Source organism: Crocodylus siamensis, chromosome 1 (genome assembly GCF_052110815.1).
Source record: "Crocodylus siamensis isolate JL-2025a chromosome 1, ASM5211081v1, whole genome shotgun sequence".
Classification (NCBI taxonomy): domain Eukaryota; kingdom Metazoa; phylum Chordata; order Crocodylia; family Crocodylidae; genus Crocodylus; species Crocodylus siamensis.
This window is the reverse complement of record NC_143395.1, coordinates 427,205,389-427,222,749: the sequence shown is the minus strand read 5'-3', so window position 1 is coordinate 427,222,749 and position 17,361 is coordinate 427,205,389. Positions and strand designations below refer to the sequence as shown.

The 17,361-nt window shown below is 62.2% G+C and overlaps 1 protein-coding gene and 1 long non-coding RNA gene across 2 annotated transcripts; both read left to right on the top strand.

Annotated features, from left to right (window-relative positions):
* Nucleotides 1-23: 23 nt before the first annotated feature.
* On the top strand, nucleotides 24-11,007 carry LOC149875808 (uncharacterized). Its single transcript, XR_016439769.1, has 3 exons — nucleotides 24-117; nucleotides 2,833-10,686; nucleotides 10,878-11,007. It is a non-coding gene; the product is annotated as an uncharacterized LOC149875808 (long non-coding RNA).
* Nucleotides 11,008-11,081: 74 nt separating this feature from the next.
* On the top strand, nucleotides 11,082-16,311 carry CCDC121 (coiled-coil domain containing 121). The gene is made up of 2 exons (XM_090031281.1): nucleotides 11,082-12,781; nucleotides 13,189-16,311. The coding sequence occupies exon 2, from the start codon at nucleotides 13,194-13,196 to the stop codon at nucleotides 14,055-14,057; it is 864 nt and encodes a 287-aa protein (XP_089887407.1). The 5' UTR covers nucleotides 11,082-12,781; nucleotides 13,189-13,193; the 3' UTR covers nucleotides 14,058-16,311.
* The last annotated feature ends 1,050 nt before the right edge of the window (nucleotides 16,312-17,361 follow it).

Below are 17,361 nucleotides of genomic sequence, written 5' to 3'. Positions count from 1 at the left end.
CCCGTTTTCCACAGGCCGTGTCCATCGCGGGCTGGCGGCGGGGTGAAGTGCAGCCCATGCCGTGGGCTGTCCCGGGGGCCTGGGGAGATTCCTGGCACGCCACGGCTTGCTGACAGGGTGAGGGGACAAGCGCAGCGCGAGTTCTCACGGCTGGGGCTGTGCAGGTCTGTGCATGCGTGTCCATGCGTACATGCATGTTGGCATGTGTGCGTGCATCCTCTGCCTTCTGCTGACAGCAAAGGGATGGGACCACCTGGGTGTCTGGGCTGTCCCTGTCCCACATTTCATCTGTGTGCACGTGTGTGTGTACACATGTGGATGCGTGCCACGAGTGCGTCAATGCACACACATGTGTACGCATTGATTTGCAGGCATGCAAATGTATCCATATGTGAACGTGTGCCCACGTATGTGTGAATATGCATGTATGTGCGGCTCACGCACTCACCTGCCACCTGCCACAGTGGCCCTGTGGTCTGGGGCTGTGACCACTGGGCTTGCTGGTGTCCTGGGGGCAGGTGCAGAGGGCTCTGACAGCCTGGGGTCCTCTCCTGCCCTTCGAACCAGGAGGGCTGGCAGTGCTGCAGGGGCGACCCCAACCACCCCATGGGGCCAGACTGGGACTCTTCTGGCCCCTCCTCTGCCAGCGCCCGCCATCAGCAGGCTCTGTGGCCCCGAGAAGGGCAGCGCCGAGCAGCGCTGGGCACAGGACAGGGCCGCAGGCAGGAGGACCGGCCCCAGCCGGCTCTGGTGACAGGAGCAGGTCCAGCTGCAGCGCGCCCGTGGCTGCTCCGCAGCACTGACGGTGTCGGCTCGTGCCGGGGTCCGGGAGACGGAGCATCCGCGGAGCAGCCTCCTCCTGTGCTCGCTCTGTGTCTTGCTTCCCGTCCAGCTCCATCGTCTGGCCTCAGGGCTCTTGTGCTGCCTTTCGATGCCAGGCTCAAGGCTGGCAAGTGCCCCAGGCCTGTCTTCCTGGAGGGCCTGGTGCGTGGTAGCATGAAGCAGGACCAAAAGCACTCTTCACTCAGGGTCAGGGTGCTGCCCTTGCATTATTTAAACTTCACACTCTTAGGCACTTTCTCTAGTCTAAACTGCACGTTCACAGCTCCTCTCTGCCGCCTCTTCCAGCTTCCTGCATCCTCTAACATACGGATGCAGCCCTTGCCAGTCTGCCAGAACTGTGTGCTGAAGTCACATCCCTGCCCCCATTACTCCCCCGCCCTGGCTATGCAGCTAGGCACCCCATTAGCTCAGGGGGTCTCAACCCAGGAGCTGCGGCACCCTGGGGTGCCCTGAGACCGTTTCAGGGGTGCCGCCAAAGTTAGCTCTGCAAGGTGTGTGAGTAAGCCAGAGATTGCAGAGAGGTGTCCACAGTGCTAAAGCATCTGGACCTCTCGGGTCCGAGCTCTCCGCAGCACAGGAGCTGCTCGAGTCTGGCTAGAAACGCGAGCCGGCGTCTCCCACGGGGCGTCCAGTCCAATGAGCCAAAAATGGTGGCGAACAGCTGCCTCGGGCCTGCCTGCACCCCCAGACGTTTCCAGACGGGTTTTCCTCTTTCACCTCCTTGCTCTCCCCACCTTGGGGCTCGGGACCCCCTGCTCGATGGGAGCCTTGGGAGAGCATGAGGAGCAGAGAGCCAGGGCCGGGTGGCCCCTGGGCCTGTGGGAAGGGGCGTGGGGGGCCCACGGGCTCCGCCAGCCTCCTGTGACGGGCCGGGCGCAGGGGTAGGGGGGCAGGTCCTGCTTGCACCGGGCCCGAGGCCGACCCATGATCGCTGGCTTGGTCTGCACCTGGGCCAATGGGAACCTGAGTCTATTGGTCACGACGGACGGGCATGGACCCTGCCCCTGCTACATGGGCAGCGGAGAAGGGCGGGTGGGGAGAGTTAAAGAGGAACCACACCTCAATTAAGCAATTAGCTGCTGGTTCCCAGGTGGGGAAGGGGCTGGAGAGAGGTAACAGGCGACATGAGCAAACCCCTACCCGAACCCCAGAGTGGGAAGGGGATGGGAGGCTCCAGCCCAGTCACTGCCAGGTCCTGCTGGGCAGCCAACACTGCCCCCACCTTCCCCCCCACCGGCAGAGCTGCCTCCTCATCTGGCCCCTGCCTGCCTGGCCCTTTCCTGGCCATGTCAGCAGGTCTGCATGCTTTACTGATGTACACAGATCTACTTTTATACATTTGAACATGGGACTTCATAAAGCTGCTAGCGGCCTCCTGCCTGCACTGAATGCCCTGCCCCCCACACTGCTGATTTTGCACAACCCTGAAAACTTAAATGGATGCAAATGGAAAGAGAGGTTTAAAAATAAACATCGACTTCAACTGTTCAAATTATTTAAAAAATTAGCGACCCCCAGCCTCCTTGCACCTTCTGCAAGGCTGCATCTGCCCAGCTGCCCCGGTCCCGGGTGCCCAGTCTGTGTCAGCCCATGTCTGGGGCCCATGCGACTGCACCTGGTGCCTGTGTGCTGGTGCCCTGTGGTTTTGCAAGCTGAGATGCTCTCAGGGTCCTTCCAAGCTGTCTCGGTGCAGGGAGACTGTGTTTGCCGTTTGTGGGGGCTATGGGAAGGCATCAGGGGACCATCCACAGAGAAGGGATGGAGCCTGCGTCTGGAGCCCTGCAGCTCTCCTCACCCTGCCAGCTGCTGCATCTGAGCTGGGGGCACCTGCAGACCCCAGACCCAGCATTCCCCAAGTACAGGGGACAGGGCTCACAGCCAAGAGCAATGAGGGCACAAGGCTGTCCGTGCAGTGCGGAGCAGGGCCCTCAGCACTGCTGAGCATCTAGCAAGAGCCTTTGCCTGGGAAGGTCTTTATTCTTCTCTAAGGGAGGCAGTGCCCAGGAGCTGAGAGATGCGCAAAGGCCACATGTGCCAGGGTGGGGACGATGGCCGAGGAGGGCTGCAGCGTGGCTGAGGAGCAAGTGCAATGAGTGAACTGCAGTGCCGTGATCTCCGGCAGCAAACAGGTACATGGTGCTTGACCCTTAGCAGCACCCGCCCTGCAGGGTTGTGGGGCTGGTGGGACCTACTGTGCCACGCCACTACTGGCACTGCTGGCAGCAGGCCTCCCCAGGGACCTCAAAACTTGGGGACCTAGTGCCCTGGAGCAGCGGTGGCCAGGCAGGTTCAGTCTGTACCGGATGTGTCCCTGATCCCCCGTCTAGAGGAAGGAGGACGAGAAAGCTCCTGGCGACAGCTCTGAGAGCAGGGTGAGGACACAACTGGGCCAGCAATTGCTTCTGCCGCTCCTGGAGCACCCAACCCCTGCACTTCAATGCTGGAGGCTGCAAGGGAGAGAGGGGTGGGGGAAACCCTGCTCAGACCGGGTCAGTCTCCCTTCTGGCCTCGGCTTTCTGCCGCCGCGTCACATCGGAGACTGGGCATGGTGGCCTGAGGCTCCAACTCTGTCCACGGCAGCTCTTATGTGCTTCCCTGGTGAGGAAGTCACTGAGTGCAGCTGGCGGCTGCTCCTGTCCTTCCCCCGAAATCTCTAGGCAAATCCAACTTTGGGCCATGGATCATTCATTTATGTAAATAAAAGGTAAAGGAGATGCCTTGGCCAGGACACGCATGGCCATGCCTCCCCCTGCCCTACACATGCTGCCCTGCTGTGCCCTTGGCTGCTGTGCTGCCAGCCTAGATGTGGGACAGCAGGACTCAAACACAGGGGTTTAAACCCACAGGTGCCCATGAACACACCGAGGAGGCCGTTGTCTCGTAGGCCTGTCAGCTCTGCCCCAGCATGCACTCTCCAAGCCCCTGCCACATCCTCCCTGGGCTAATGGATGATGCCAGACCTGGGTGTAAGGGACCAGGGTGTAGGCGGTCTGCCAGGCCAGTGGTGTTAAACTTGGGTGGAGTGGGGATCAAAGAGGCTGCAACTGCCCCAATGCAGCCCCCAGGTCTGCACCTGCATGCAGCCTACGGCGCAGCTGCTGGCCAGACCAGCAGAGCTGGGTCCTGGGAGGCCGGGCAGGGACTGGGCTAGGACCAGGCTTGGCAGCACCAGGTACCAATGCCTCCTGAAGCAGAAGCAGAGGCAGCCCAGGCACGTTAACCTGGGCTCTGTTGGAGGTGCTCAGGAAGGCTGCACATTGTTTATGAATCCAACTGAGAGATTTCATAGATTTCATAGACTTTAGGGCTGGAAGGGACCTTGGGAGATCATCGAGTCCAGCCAAACTGTGGCGACCACAGCACTAAGGACAGACTATTCCTTGCCGAGCTGCTTGTGGTTTTGAAAACTCGATACATGATCTAGCCAACAAGCACACGTTCAAATGGTTATGCTGGGTTTTGCTTTCATCTTCAACTTCATAATATAGCTCTGGGACCCTGGCATCTTATAAGGCTTCTCGTTTCTCTTTATCTGGAGAGAAAGGTGTGTTGTGCTGCATGTGATGGTGTGTTGTGTTGCCACCCCACTTGTACCCCGCTTGCCAAAACCCTGGATCCCACCCCAGTTGCATGCGGACAGGCCTCAGGGCCCTGTCAGACCACCCTGGAGATGCCCATGTTTGATAGTTTCATAGTAGCAAGGGTCAGGAGGGACCTAAACAGATCATCTCGCCTGACCCCCTGCCTCAGGCAGGAATGAATGCTGCGTTCACCAGACCCCAGACAGGTGATCATCCAACCTCCTCTTGAATTTGCCCAAGGTAGGGGTGAGGACCTAACTGTAAAATATTGCTTTCTGATCTCTAACCTAAACCTATTCTCCATCAGCTTATTACCATTGCTCCTCGTCACCCCAGGTGGTGCTGCGGAGAAAAGGGCTTGATCTATTTGCTGTTGATCTCCCCTGAGGAGTTTGTAGGCAGCCACCAGGTCCCTCAGTCTCTCCTCGTAGGGCCTGCCCTGCTGCCCCCTGACCATGCGAGTGGCCTCCTCTGGACCTTCTCCATGCTGTCGACATCCCTCTTGAAGTGCGGCGCCCAGAACTGGACACAGTCCTCCAGCTGTGGCCTGACCAGTGCCGCATACAGGGGGAAGATCACCTCTTTGGACCTGCTCGAGATGCATCTGTGGATGCACGGCAAGGTATGGCTGGCCTTGCTGGCTGCGGTCTGGCATTGGCGGCTCATGTTCATCTTGGAGTCAACGGGTCCAAGACTCCGTTCTGCCTCTGTGCTTTCAAGAGGGAGCCCCCCAGCCTGTGTGTGCTGCGGATTCCTTCTCCCCATGTGCAGCACCCTGCACTTGTCTACGTTGAACCCCGTCCTATTCTCATCTGCCCACTTTTGTAGTCTGTCTAAATCTATTCTCAGCCTCTCTCTCCCTTCAAGTGTGTCCACCTCGCCCCACATCTTAGTGTCATGAGCAAACTTGGACAATGTGCTTTCCACCCCCTCATCCAAGTTGCAATAAGGTGCCAACACCCATGTCTCATTTCCTGGAGATGGAGGCAGACCTGCTCTCCTCCCTGCCTGGGGCCAGTATTACAGGGTGAGCTTGCAAACCAGGCCCCTCGGACTACTATAAAACATCCCGCAGTCTGGGGAGAGGAGGCAGGTTCTCATGCTTGGGGCTGTGTCTGGGCTCAGCTTTGCAGATCACGAGATGTTCAACACCGTTGAGACAGTCAGAAAAGGAGTCCCTGCTCCCTCTGAGACCTCAGTCAGAAGCAAAATTGGAGCAGAGTAAAAGCTTCTAATGATGATGGGTTGTCAGCCTGTGGAGCTGCCTGCCCTGGGGCCACAGGGACCACGACCCCAGCAGGATTCACAAGGGGGTTGGTTGGAGCGAGACACCTGATTTTAGGCCTGAAGCAAGACATTTGAGGCCTATAATGAGGACTTGTGGCCTCTAGTAAGACAGGCTGAAAGAGTCTCCAGTATCAAGTGGAGTGCCCCAGGGCTCGGTTCTTGGTTTGGTTTTATTCACTATCTTCATTAGCTATCTGGAAGATGACACCAAGCTGGGGGGAATAGTAGATATGCTGGAGACTAATGCTAGGGTTCAGAGTGACCTTGACAAATTGGAGGATTGGACCAAAAGAAATCTCACAAGGTTCAACAAGGACAAGTGCAAAGTCCTGCGCTGAGGAGGTTCTATTTATCCTGGAGAAGAGCAGCCCGACGGGACGTGACCTCAGACTGCAGATCCCTGAAGCGAGGGGACAGAGAGGATGGAGCTGGACTTTTCTCTGTGGCCGCAGGGGACAGGCCTGGGAGCAACAGCATCACGCTGCAGCAGGGGAAACTGAGGCTGACTCTGAGAGCAGTCTGGTTTTGGAACAGGCTGCACAATCTCCATCCCTGGAAATTGTCAAGAGCAGGGTGCACAGACTCATGGCTGGGCCGGTTTAGTCAAGGATGGTCCTGCCTTGAGCAGGAGCTGGTCCAGACGTGACCTTGCGAGGTCTGCCCCAGCCCTGCCTTCCTACGATCCCACGTCAGTGGAGAGTGGGAATAGTCCACGGGAGAGCGGTTAATGACACCACAAATACTGGCCGGGAGTCAACCCTCTTGGGTCTGGGCTCCAGACCATCCTTTATCGAGTGCTTTTCCACCTTGCCAGGCTCCAGGGGCCCTTGAGAAATGCCAGCTCTTCACTTCCACTCAGTTTTTGACTACAGAGAAATCCCAGCACAATTCTTCTGTGCCGAAGTCCTTGGCCCGGCCCCACCAGGCAGGAGGGTTTGGACCCCGCGGCATCTCCGGGAGATGTCCCTTTTCTCGTGGGTGCCTCAGAGGCGCTTGCACACCTCAGTGGCACCCGGCGAGGGTCTCGGGGCAGCGGGGGGGCTGCACCCCTGGCTGAGCACTGCGGCTGCCACCATTAGAGCAGGGAGGACGTCTGCCCTGGCCAGCTCTGACCCCGTGGGGCTGTGCCCCTGGTCCAGTGTCCCCGGGGTGCTGAGCGCTGTGCTCCCCCTTTCCCGGGGGGACTGGCTGGTCTGCAGTGCCCCTGGCCCGCTCCAGCGAGGCCGGTGCGGTACCTTTCCTGGCGCTCGCCACACGACGCGGATTCTGCCAGAGCTACATCATCGATTCTGGCCCCGTGCCCGGGCCGTCCCTCGTGCTGACTCTGCACTCGCCTCCGTCAGCCCAGCGCCAGGAGCCAAGGCTGGGCCCGTGCGGGGGAGCACAGCACCGTGGGCTCGGGGGGAGCAGGGGCTTCTGCGACGGGGCGCTGGGTGAGGAGGTGGCTGGTTGCTCTGCCGCGCTCTCCCCAGCTCCCAGCAAGGCGGAGGGGCTGGGCTGCGTGCCACAGACCCGGGGGGCTCCAGCAAGCGTGCTGCCCTTGGGGACAGAGCCTGCCTGCTCCTGGGGCTGGCGTGGGGCCGGCATCGTGGCAGGACACCCTGGCGCTGCTGCTCGCTCTCTCAGCTGGTCCCACGTGGTCACGGCCTCCTCCCAGGTCCAGGGCGCCAGGCCCCATCCCCTCCTGCCGGTCTGCGCCACGTCAGTCTCCCACCCCGGGGTTCAGCACATGACCCCTGCTCCCCACCCCAGGCTGCGTTCTCCCCCACGAGCCCCCTGGGCAGCTGAGTCCAGAGCCCACCAGCTCCTGCAACCCCGTCCCTCGTTGGCATCATGGATTATCACGCTTGCTGCAGCCGTGCCGCAGCCAGGCCGTGAGCTGGGCTCTGCGCACGCATCCCGCACAGGGACACCCTCCCACCACCTGGCCCAGCTGCATGTGCGGCAGCCGGAGGCCTGGGCACAGCCGGACGATGCCAAAGCCGGCCCGCCCGGCTGGACGCGAGCACCACGGGGCAGGGGTGGGCATGGCCAGAGAGGGGGTTAGGAGGAGGTGTTTTACTAGCCGTGTTTGCCAGGCCGCTGCACTTTGCGGATGGGCTCATCGGGCCAGGAGGGAATTCCCCTTCTCCCTGCTCTGCTGCTACACGGCAGGAGGGATTTAAGCCTCCCCCAGAGGTGCTGGGGATGGGGCTGGCCTGGGCCAATGCTCCCACAGGGTCCTGGTGGAGGGTCTTGCCCCGCACTGCACTGGAGCAGGAAGGGATTCCCCCCGGCTCAGACTGGTCCGGACTGGGGGGGTTTGCCTTCCCCTGCAGCGGGGGCATGGCCTGGCCTGGGCTCTCTGCAGCGCCTGCAACCCCCCCGCAGCAGGAAGACGTCAGTGGCCGCAGCCCCCCTGCATTCCCAGGGGCAGGGGAGGGGGCGATGCCTGGGGCTGTGTCAGGGTGACGATGTCGTGCGGCCCCAAGGTTGCACACGGGGTTTGTCCAGGCTGGTTTGGATGGGGCTGATCCTGCCCTAGGCAGGGCTGGGACTATTTGATGTCCTCATGATGTCACGGTGTAGATCGCCAGTCTCTGCGGGTTGCCTGCGGATGGCAGCCGGCGGTGAACATGCACCCCGCGTCCCCAATGGGGTGGGGGGAGGGAACTGATGTTAAAACCACCCCCGGTGGGTGGGTCCCGCTGGTCGGCGTCGTCGGTCGGCGTGTCGCTGCGGTGAGGGATGACCAGCACCAGAAGACATCAACTAAAAACAGTCTGGAAAAGGATAGCTTGTTGGCATCCAGCACTCGATGTCTTCCTGGCGGTTTTCTAAAAGGCTAAAAGCTAAAAGCAGAAAAGCAGAAAAAAGCTAAAAGCCTAAAACCGCCATGGGGCTGCCACTGGGTAGGGCGACCAGCGCCTTAAAAACACCAATAAATTACGGGGGACAACAAAAGAGAAAACAGGGTGTGCCCATGTGGGTCATAGGGCCAAAATGAGAGCTCCCCCGGGGGACACGGAGCAGACACCCCGGACAGCGCCCACCGGCTCGCGAACTGGGGGAGCTCACCGGCGGCTCTGCCCAGCGGTGCTCCGCCTGGGGACACATGCGAAGGACACCAAGGAAACATGCCCCGAGGTCTCTGGGAGCCTTCCTGGCCAGAGCCTCCTGCCTGGACCGCCAGATGACATGCTTGGCGAGTGCCAGGAGGAGGTTGGGCTGGGACTGGATGTAACCTCCAGAGCTCCCTTCCAGCCCTGCGTGTGAGTCTGCGACAGGACCGCCGGCCACGCGCTAGGACACCGCAGGTGAAGCACGGGGCGTCGGGATGGCCTGAGATGCGCAGAGGTTCGTGCTGTCCCTCTGCGCCGCTGCGCGGGGACATGTCCCGGGCAGGGGGAGACGCGGCAGCCCGCGTGCCGGCTGGCCAGAGGGAGGTGAGGGCTGTTGGCTGGTTGAGCACAGGGTCCCTGCTGCCAGCCTGGAGACCGAGGGAGGGAGAGCAACCGACCCGAGATGCTCGGCTCATCTTCCTGCTGGGGAGGACACAGGCACGGGCAGGGGAGCGCCTGAGACCCCTGCCCTGCCTGTCCACGATGCCTCATCCACCTCTGGTGCTGGTCCAGCCCCTGGCTCCGGCTTCCTTCCTCCCTGCCAGCCTGGCTCTGCTCAGCCCAGCCCGGGGCCCTGGAGAGGCGGCGTCAGGCCCAAAGAGGCCTCCCTTGGCCCATGCAAGCTCATTAAATTCCTGGCACACAGCAGGCACTGCACCATGCCTGGCAGCACGGGCCCCTTAGCTAACGAGCCCGTGGTGCTGAGTCAGCGTGGGGCCCGGGGCCACGCTCCGCACCGTGGGCAGCTCCAGCGCAGGTGGCCCCGGCATTAGCCACCAGCCTGGGCACCTTGCCCACGGACTGAGCCCACGGCCATGGAGTCTGACCCGACTGGCAGCTGGGTGGGGGCGGCGGGGTGCAGGCATGTGCTGGTGTCCCCCCTCGCTTCTGCACCTGTGCAGCTCCCGGAAGAGCCCGCGAGTGTCCCTGACGCCACCCTCTTGTTCCAAGATGACCTGGGCGAGGTGGAGGAGCTGGTGGCTCCGGTGAAGGAGAAGACGCCCAACATGCAGGCGCTGTTGCATGCCACGGCGAGCCAGCACCTCCTGGCAAGGAGCAGGACCAGGCTCCTGCAGCACAGCGGGGGATGCAGGGCAGGGCGAGGGGCTTCAACCCAGGGCCGTGCAGGGCTCTGTGCAGTCTCCTCACAGGACCAGAGAGACGCTGATGGCTCAGCTGCAGCAGCAAACCCCAACTCCTCTTCCCAGGCAGAGCAATGTCTAGGGTGCCACAGTCCGGCGGGGGCTGGGCCGGCAGCGCCCCGGGGATGGGCTGCAGGCGCGGGGCTCCTCGTGGTGGAACCGTGGCCACTGCTCCTGTGAGCTGGTTGCTCCGCACCCTGCAGAAGCTCCAGTAGGAGCTCAGCACCAAGTGGATCCTCAGCACCGGGGCCTCGAGGGCAGGATCCTGCGCAACTGTGCCGTGGACTGTGGGTCAGCAACACCAAGCTCTTCTGGCACGCCGTGGCCATCCTGCACATGCCAGTGCCACGGAGCACGGCACCCCCTGCTGGCAGGGCAGGCAACCTCCTGCATTCCTGGTCTGGGGAAGGACCTGGCAAGGCTGGGGCCAAGGTGCCCAAACCCTCGGCATGGCCCCTCCTCTGCCCAGCCCATGCCCAGGGAGGGGACTGCCAGATGATGCCCCGAGGCCACGGTGACAGGGAACCATGCAGGACCTGGAGGCTGCCCCCGTGCTGAGCCCCTGGTGCCACGCTGGAATGGCCCCGGGGCTCCGAGGGCCACACTGTCCCTGCAGCGGTTACAGGCGCTCTCAGACGCAGTGCCTGGAGCGAATGCTGCACATCATCTACAACTGGCATCCGCGGCACAGAGATCTCCCAGCAAGTCGCGGCAGCCACGGAGAAAAGCAAGGTGAGGCTGCCCGTGTCCCGGCCTCGTGGCATGGCCCCTGTGGCACCAGACCAGCCATTGCCAGCGCTGGGCAGGGGCAGGGCACTGGGTTTGGGTTGTGGATGTGGGATGGTCCTGGGGGGACCCCAGTGAGCCAGGTGGGCAAGGGGGGATGCGTCCTGCCGGCTCTGATGCCCCTTCCCCCCTCCCAGGTGGTGCCCACGGCCCCCTGTGCCTGCTGCAGAACTGCCTGGTGCCAGAGGCCCGAGCACGGCTCGGCGACGCCCTGTCCATAAGCGCAGCCATCGAGGCCGAGCCGGCCGCCCCGGGATGCAAGCGGAGCATGGGCAAGGCGGATGCTGCCAGCCAAGGCATGCAGTGGCACAGCAGGATGACACAGGGAAGGGCCTGGCACTGCTGGCTCCATCCTGCTCCTGGTGCCTGGGGATGTGGCAGCCGCACTGTCTTCCAGCCCAGGGAGTGCTGACCCCGGACAAGAGCTGCAATGAGAGCTGGAGCTGGAGCTGGAGCTGGAGCTGGAGCTGGAGCATCGCATCATCACCAGCCGGGCAGCACCCAGCACCCAGGGCTGTCATGGCCAGGCCTTGCCATAGACAAGTGTTTGCAGATGGGGAAAGACACCTCTTCAAAACAGAGAGGGTTTTGCTGTTCCTGCCCTTCCCTGCTGAACTGGTCCAGCCCGGGTGTACTCACAGCCGGGTCCTGCCTGCTACCCAGAGCTGTGCTCCTGCTCCGGCTGTGCTGACATCCGTCCCCGTGCTATATGTCCAGTCCTGCCCCAGCAGCCGAGCCAGCCCTCTCCATGCCTGGCCCAGCATCTCCCAGTGCCCAGTACAGCCCTGCACACATGCACTCGCTGGGACCTTGGGTGCTGGTGCTCATGCACCCCTGCGAACGCCCTGCCAGAGACCCTGCGCTCCTCTGGCCCGGCTCGCGGCTGTGCCGCGTGGCTGCCTCACTGTGCCACCTGCGCTCCCGGCCCCCAGGGCCTGGTGTGAGCTGACACCTCCTCCCCCCTTCTCAGAGGCGCTTTTCCCCCCAAACCAGGTCTAGCAGGCTGCAGGCGATGGCGTCACAGCAAAGCCCCTCAGGGCGCAGGCGGCTCTGCTCGCCCTGGCTGTAGGCGCCACATTCGCTCTTCGCTGACCGCACAGTCCCGCCTCTGATGTGAAGGCCACTTAACACCTGGTGCCAGACCCATGCTGTGGTCACAGGAGTCCCAGAGCTGCGGGCGGGCAGGGCCCTGCTGAGGCCACGTCTAGTTCAACCCGTGCAGGATCCAGCTTGTCTGATCCCGCTCTGACTGGGGCCTCTTCACGGCTGATGGCTAGGGATTTTTAAATAAAACCGTGGTGTGGCCCAGCTGCATGGCCCTGGGTTCAAGCCTGCCCAGGATGTCCTGGGTCACACTCGGCTCTGCTCTGTGGGATCTGACCAGCCGCGGCTGGAATTTCTCTGGCCTGCCTCTGGACGGGCCTGCGGCCAAGAGCAGGGTGCAACCATGCTCGAAAGCATCCTGGGGCAGCCTCTGTGTGTGGCACGACAAACTGTGGGGAGGGACAGGCAGCACAGGGGCAGATGGGGCAGGGAGCAGAAAGCAGAGCAGCAGAGCAGGCGGGGAAGAACAGGGCAGAAAGAGCAGGCAAGGAGCACAGGACAGAGCAGCTGATCTGTCCAGAAGCAGGAAACAGAGCAGCAGGTCAGGCAGGGGGCAGAAAATATAGCAGGGAGCAGAAGGTGGACAAACCGATCAAGCAGGGAGCACGGGGCAGAGAGCAGACAGCAGAGCAGCAGAGGCCGTGCCCCGCTGCAGAGGGAGGGGAAACCCCAGTGCACACCAGTCTGAGCAGGGGCAAAATCCCTTCTGCCCCACCCTGGCCTGGGGCTGAGCCTGAGCACGGGGACAAGACCCAGAGTACACCCTGGGGTGGGGGTGGGGGGTCCCAGCAGCAGTATGGGGGGAGCTCATGCCTATTCATGGACTGATGACAGGGGCGGGGCGAAGGGCAGCCCCTCCCCCATGCGAGGCGGGGGGACCGGTCTCCAGGCGACTGGAGGTGCTGTGGGACGCGGAGCTCCTGCTCCCGCTGCAGGAGTAAGGGGGGGGATGGGACGAGGGGGGAGTCAAGCTGGGAGTGGGGCAGGGTCTGGTGAGCGGGGGGAAGCTGGGGGGGGGTTCAGGTTTGGGGGGAACCTGGGAAGGAGGGGCAGTCGAGCCAATTGGAGGAAGCCAAGGTCGGGGTGGCAGGGTCTGCCAGGGGGGTAAGCCAAGCTGGGGGGTGGGCTCAGGGTCTCTCCAGGGGAGTCAGGTTGGGGGCTGGGAGGAAGGGCAGGATATGGTGGGGGGGAGACCTGGGAGGGTGGGGCAGGGTTTCTCCAGGGGGGCAAGTTAAGCGGGGGGGAGGGGCTGTTCCCAGCAGGGGGGTCGCTGGGTGGGATCGGGGCGCTGGCTGATGCCTTGTGCCAGCCCTGTGGGCGCTCAGGCCCCCTCGGTGCCCCCAGGCCCGATGCCCCCGAAGCAGAGCCAGGTGGCGGTGGTGGCGGTGGAGGAGCGGCTGCGGCAGGAGCTGGCCCGCCGGGGCGCGGAGCTGCAGGGCATGGAGGTGGCGCGAGCGCGGCTTCGGGCCGAGGGAGAGGCCCTGCAGCGCGAGGCCGAGCGGCTGCGGGCCGAGGGCCGGGAGCTGGCGGGCTGGGCGGGCCGCTGGGCCGAGCGCCGCCGCGGCACCATCATCTCGCTCGACGACCAGCGGCGCCAGGCCCTGGCCGAGCTGCGGCGCCAGCGGCAGGAGCTGCAGGCCCGGTACCAGGCGGCCGAGGCGGCGCTGCGGGAGCAGCTGCTGCGCCGCGAGGCCGAGCTGGCGAGGCTGGGCCGGGAGCTCGAGGCGCTGCGGCCGGTGCGGGAGCTGCGGCAGGAGCAGGAGGGCCGCGTGCGGGAGCTGCAGCGGGAGCTGGCGGCAGCGGGGGCGCAGCAGGCCCGGCGGGCAGCGGAGGCTCGGGCCAGCTTCGTGCGGGACCATGCGGCGCTGCAGGAGGTGGCGGCGCGGCGGCGAGACGAGGCGGCGGGGCAGGTGCAGGCCGTGGCGCAGAGGGGCGTGGAGGCCGAGGGTGCCCGGGCGCGGGCCGAGAACCGGGTGCTGCGGCAGGAGCTGGCGGCGCTGCTGGAGCGGGCACGGGCGCTGCGGGAGCACAAGCGGCAGCTGGAGGAGCGGGCGCAGCAGCTGCGGCGGGAGCTGGGCTGCGTGCAGGACCTGGCCCGCGTCCATGCTGTGCAGGCTGGAGAGAAGGCACCATTGCTGCCCCGGCGGCCAGGGCCGGGGGGCGGCAGGGTGGGGGCTGCCCTCTGTAAGCCCCTCGGACATCCACCTTCTTAGCAGCCTGGGACACAAGGGGGACCCCCCATCCCTGTGGCCGTGTGTACCACGCAGCGTGCCTGGCTTTCTCATGTCCCCTGCCCCAGGTCACTGCAGCCCGTCCCACAGCAGGGTCTGGGGAGTGCGGCCCCGGGTCTGTAGTCAGAGATGTGCAGGTTGGGATGGACCAGGGGGGTCGCCTGGCTCTCCCAGTGGGACGGCGGCTCCTCGCCCCCCTGGAAGTCTCCAGAGAACAAGACGTCAGGACTCCTCTAGGCAGCCGGTGCCCTGGCATGCTCTTCACTGTCACGGTGCCAGAAGACCGGCTTGGAAATCAAGAAGTAAACAGGAAAATAAAACCTCTGGATGTTTTGAGCCGACCCTTTGTGAGGATCAGGTCTGCCCAGGGCACTTGCCAGTGCCCAGGCAGTTGACCCATCTGGGAATCACAGGATCCCAGCACCACGGGGCTGGCAGGGAGCTCCAGCTCACGTCTAGTCCAAGCCCAGCCTGAGGCAGGATTCATAGGTTCATAGATGTTAGGGTGGGAAGGGACCTCCATAGATCGAGTCTGACCCCCTGCATGGGCAGGAAAGAGTGAGGGGTTCAGATGACCCCAGCCAGATGCCCATCCAACCTCCTCTTGAAGACCCCCAGGGTAGAGGAGAGCACCACCTCCCTTGGGAGCCCAGTCCAGACTTTGGCCGCTGTAACTGTGAAGAACTTCCTCCTAATGTCCAGTCTAAATCTGCTCTCTGCTAGCTTATGGCCATTATTTCTTGTGACCCCTGGGGCGCCTTGGTGAGTAAAGCCTCACCAATTCCCTCTGCGCCCCCATGATGAATTTACAGACAGCCACAAGGTCGCCTCTCAACCTTCTCTTGCGGAGGCTGAAGAGGTCCAGGTGCCCTCATCTCTCCTCGTAGGGTTTGGCCTGCAAGCCCTTAACCATATGAGTGGCCCTTCTCTGGACCCTCTCCATACTGTCCACATCCCTCTTGAAGTGTTGTGCCCAAAACTGGACGCAATACTCCAGCTGCGGCCTGACCAGTGCCCGATAGAGGGGAAGCATCACCTCCCCGGTTCTGTTTGTCAGGTATCTGCTGATGCACGATAAAGTGCCGCTAGCTTTGCTGATGACTTTGTCACGCTGACGACTCGTGTTCGTCTTGGAGTCCACTAGGACTCCGAGATCCCTTTCTGCTTCCGTGCTGCCGAGCAGGTCATTTCCTAGGCAGTAGGTGTGCTGGACATTTTTCCTCCCCAGGTGCAGCACTTTGCATTTCTCCTTGTTAAATCACATTTTGTTGTTTTCTGCCCCTTTGTCCAACCTGTCCAGGTCTGCCTGTAGTTGTTCCCTGCCCTCCGGTGTGTCCACTTCTCCCCACAGTTTTGTATCATCCGCAAACTTGGACAGAGTACACTTCACTCCCTCGTCCAAGCCACTGATGAAGACATTGAAGAGTATCGGTCCAAGGACCGAGCCTGTGGGACCCCACTGCCCACGTCTTTCCAGGTCAACACTGACACATCCACCACCATGCTCTATGACCCTCTAGCCAATCTGCCATCCACCGGACTGTGTAATCATCCAAGTCACAGCCTCCTAACTTGTTCACCAGTACAGGGTGGGATACTGTATCGAAGGCCTTCCCAAAGTCTAAGTAAATGCTATCTACCCCTACTCCTGTGTCCAGGTGTTTTGTAACCTGGTCATAAAAAGAGACTAGATCAGTCAGGCATGATCTACCTGCTACGAACCCGTGCTGGTTTCCCCTCAGCATAATTTTTCCTGCTGGGCTCTCACATATATGAGCCCTAATAATCTTTTCAAAGACTTTGCCAAGGATGGAGATGAGACTGACTGGCCTCTCCCCTTCTTGAAAATAGGGACCACATTGCCCTTTTCCAGTCCTCCAGGACCTGGCCCGTGCACCACGAGTGCTGAAATATTCTTGCCAGTGGCTGTGCATTGACATACGCCAGAGCCTTCAGCACCCTCGGATGGAGCTCGTCTGGGCCTGCCGACTTAAACACATCCAGTCCTTCCAAGTGACTCTGCACCATCTCAGGGTCAGTGCTTGGTGGTCTGGCACCCAGATGCTGCCTCTCTACAATCCCATTGTGAGATTTGTCTTGCCCCTCGTTTAGGAAGACTGAGGCAAAGAACTCATTGAGGAGTTCAGCCTAGTCCCCCCATCTGTCACCACTTGCTGTTGCCCATTCAGTCATGGTCCTATTCCACCCTGGGCCTTCCCTTTACTCCCTATGCATCTGAAAAACACTTTTTTGTTATCCTTAACTTGGGATGCCATCCTTAGCTCCAAGGTAGCTTTGGCCTAACTGCCTCCCTACAACTGCAAGCTGAGGCGGTATACTGAGGATCAGCCCCATCCAAACCAGCCCAGACAACCCCGTGTCCAAGCTCTTCATAAGACCAGTCAACCCTGAGACAGCACAGGCCTAACGCCTGGGAAAGCAGGGGGCCGCAGCCCCAACGACCTGCTTCTGTAAGGTTGCCAACTTCCAGCCGTTGCTCCGCGTCCTCTCTGCAGTGAGAACAGGGGTTTCCTCTCCATTCTTGCAGCCCTTCGGGGATTTGCAGCCTGCTGTCGTGGCCCCTCTTAGGCATTTTCTCTGCAAGCTGACCCTGCCCAGCTCCTCCAGCCTCTCCTTGCAGGACTTGCCTGCCAGGCCGGGATCATCTTTGCTGCTTCTGGACCCTCTCATGTGTTTTAAAATGTGGAGCCCACAACTGCACGCAGCACCCGGGCGAGGCCCCGACCCTCAGCTCTCGGCTGTTGCCTGCGTAGAAGAGCTGCTGCTCTCACTGCGCCACCCCCGAAGGGCAGAGCACCCCATGCCCTGGGCAGGCTCCCGACCCCCAGGGGTGGGCAAAGACTCATCCTCTCCAGCCTCCCTGGGCTCCCAAGTGCACAATGAAGGGAGCCAGGCAGGACTCAGTGCTGGCCAGAGGGTGGTTAGCTCCAGGGGAAGAGGCAATGCAGCCATGGACCAGCCCCCAGATGCTGCAGGCTGCCGCCTGGCCTGTCCCAGCCATGCTGCCTCCCAGGACCCCGCTCTCTGCTCCTCGGGGCTCTGGGCTTTTCCTGTTGCCGGCAGCTCGCTCTGGCCAGGCCAGGTGCACAGGCTGTCCTGGCTGCAGGGGCCTGGGCCAGCTGCTTTTCTGGCTGTGCTCCCATCAGATGCCTCTGCTGCAGTCTGTCATAGCTGCGGTCCTGAGGCCTGGCTGCCTGCTGGCTCCGCATTCCCCAGCAAAGCCCCCTGCAATTCTCCCCGCACTGGGGTAGCACCACAATCGAGC

Coding starts and splice junctions, on each gene's coding strand:
- CCDC121 (XM_090031281.1), top strand. CDS start 13,194: ATGCCCCCGAAGCAGAGCCAGGTGGCGGTGGTGGCGGTGGAGGAGCGG.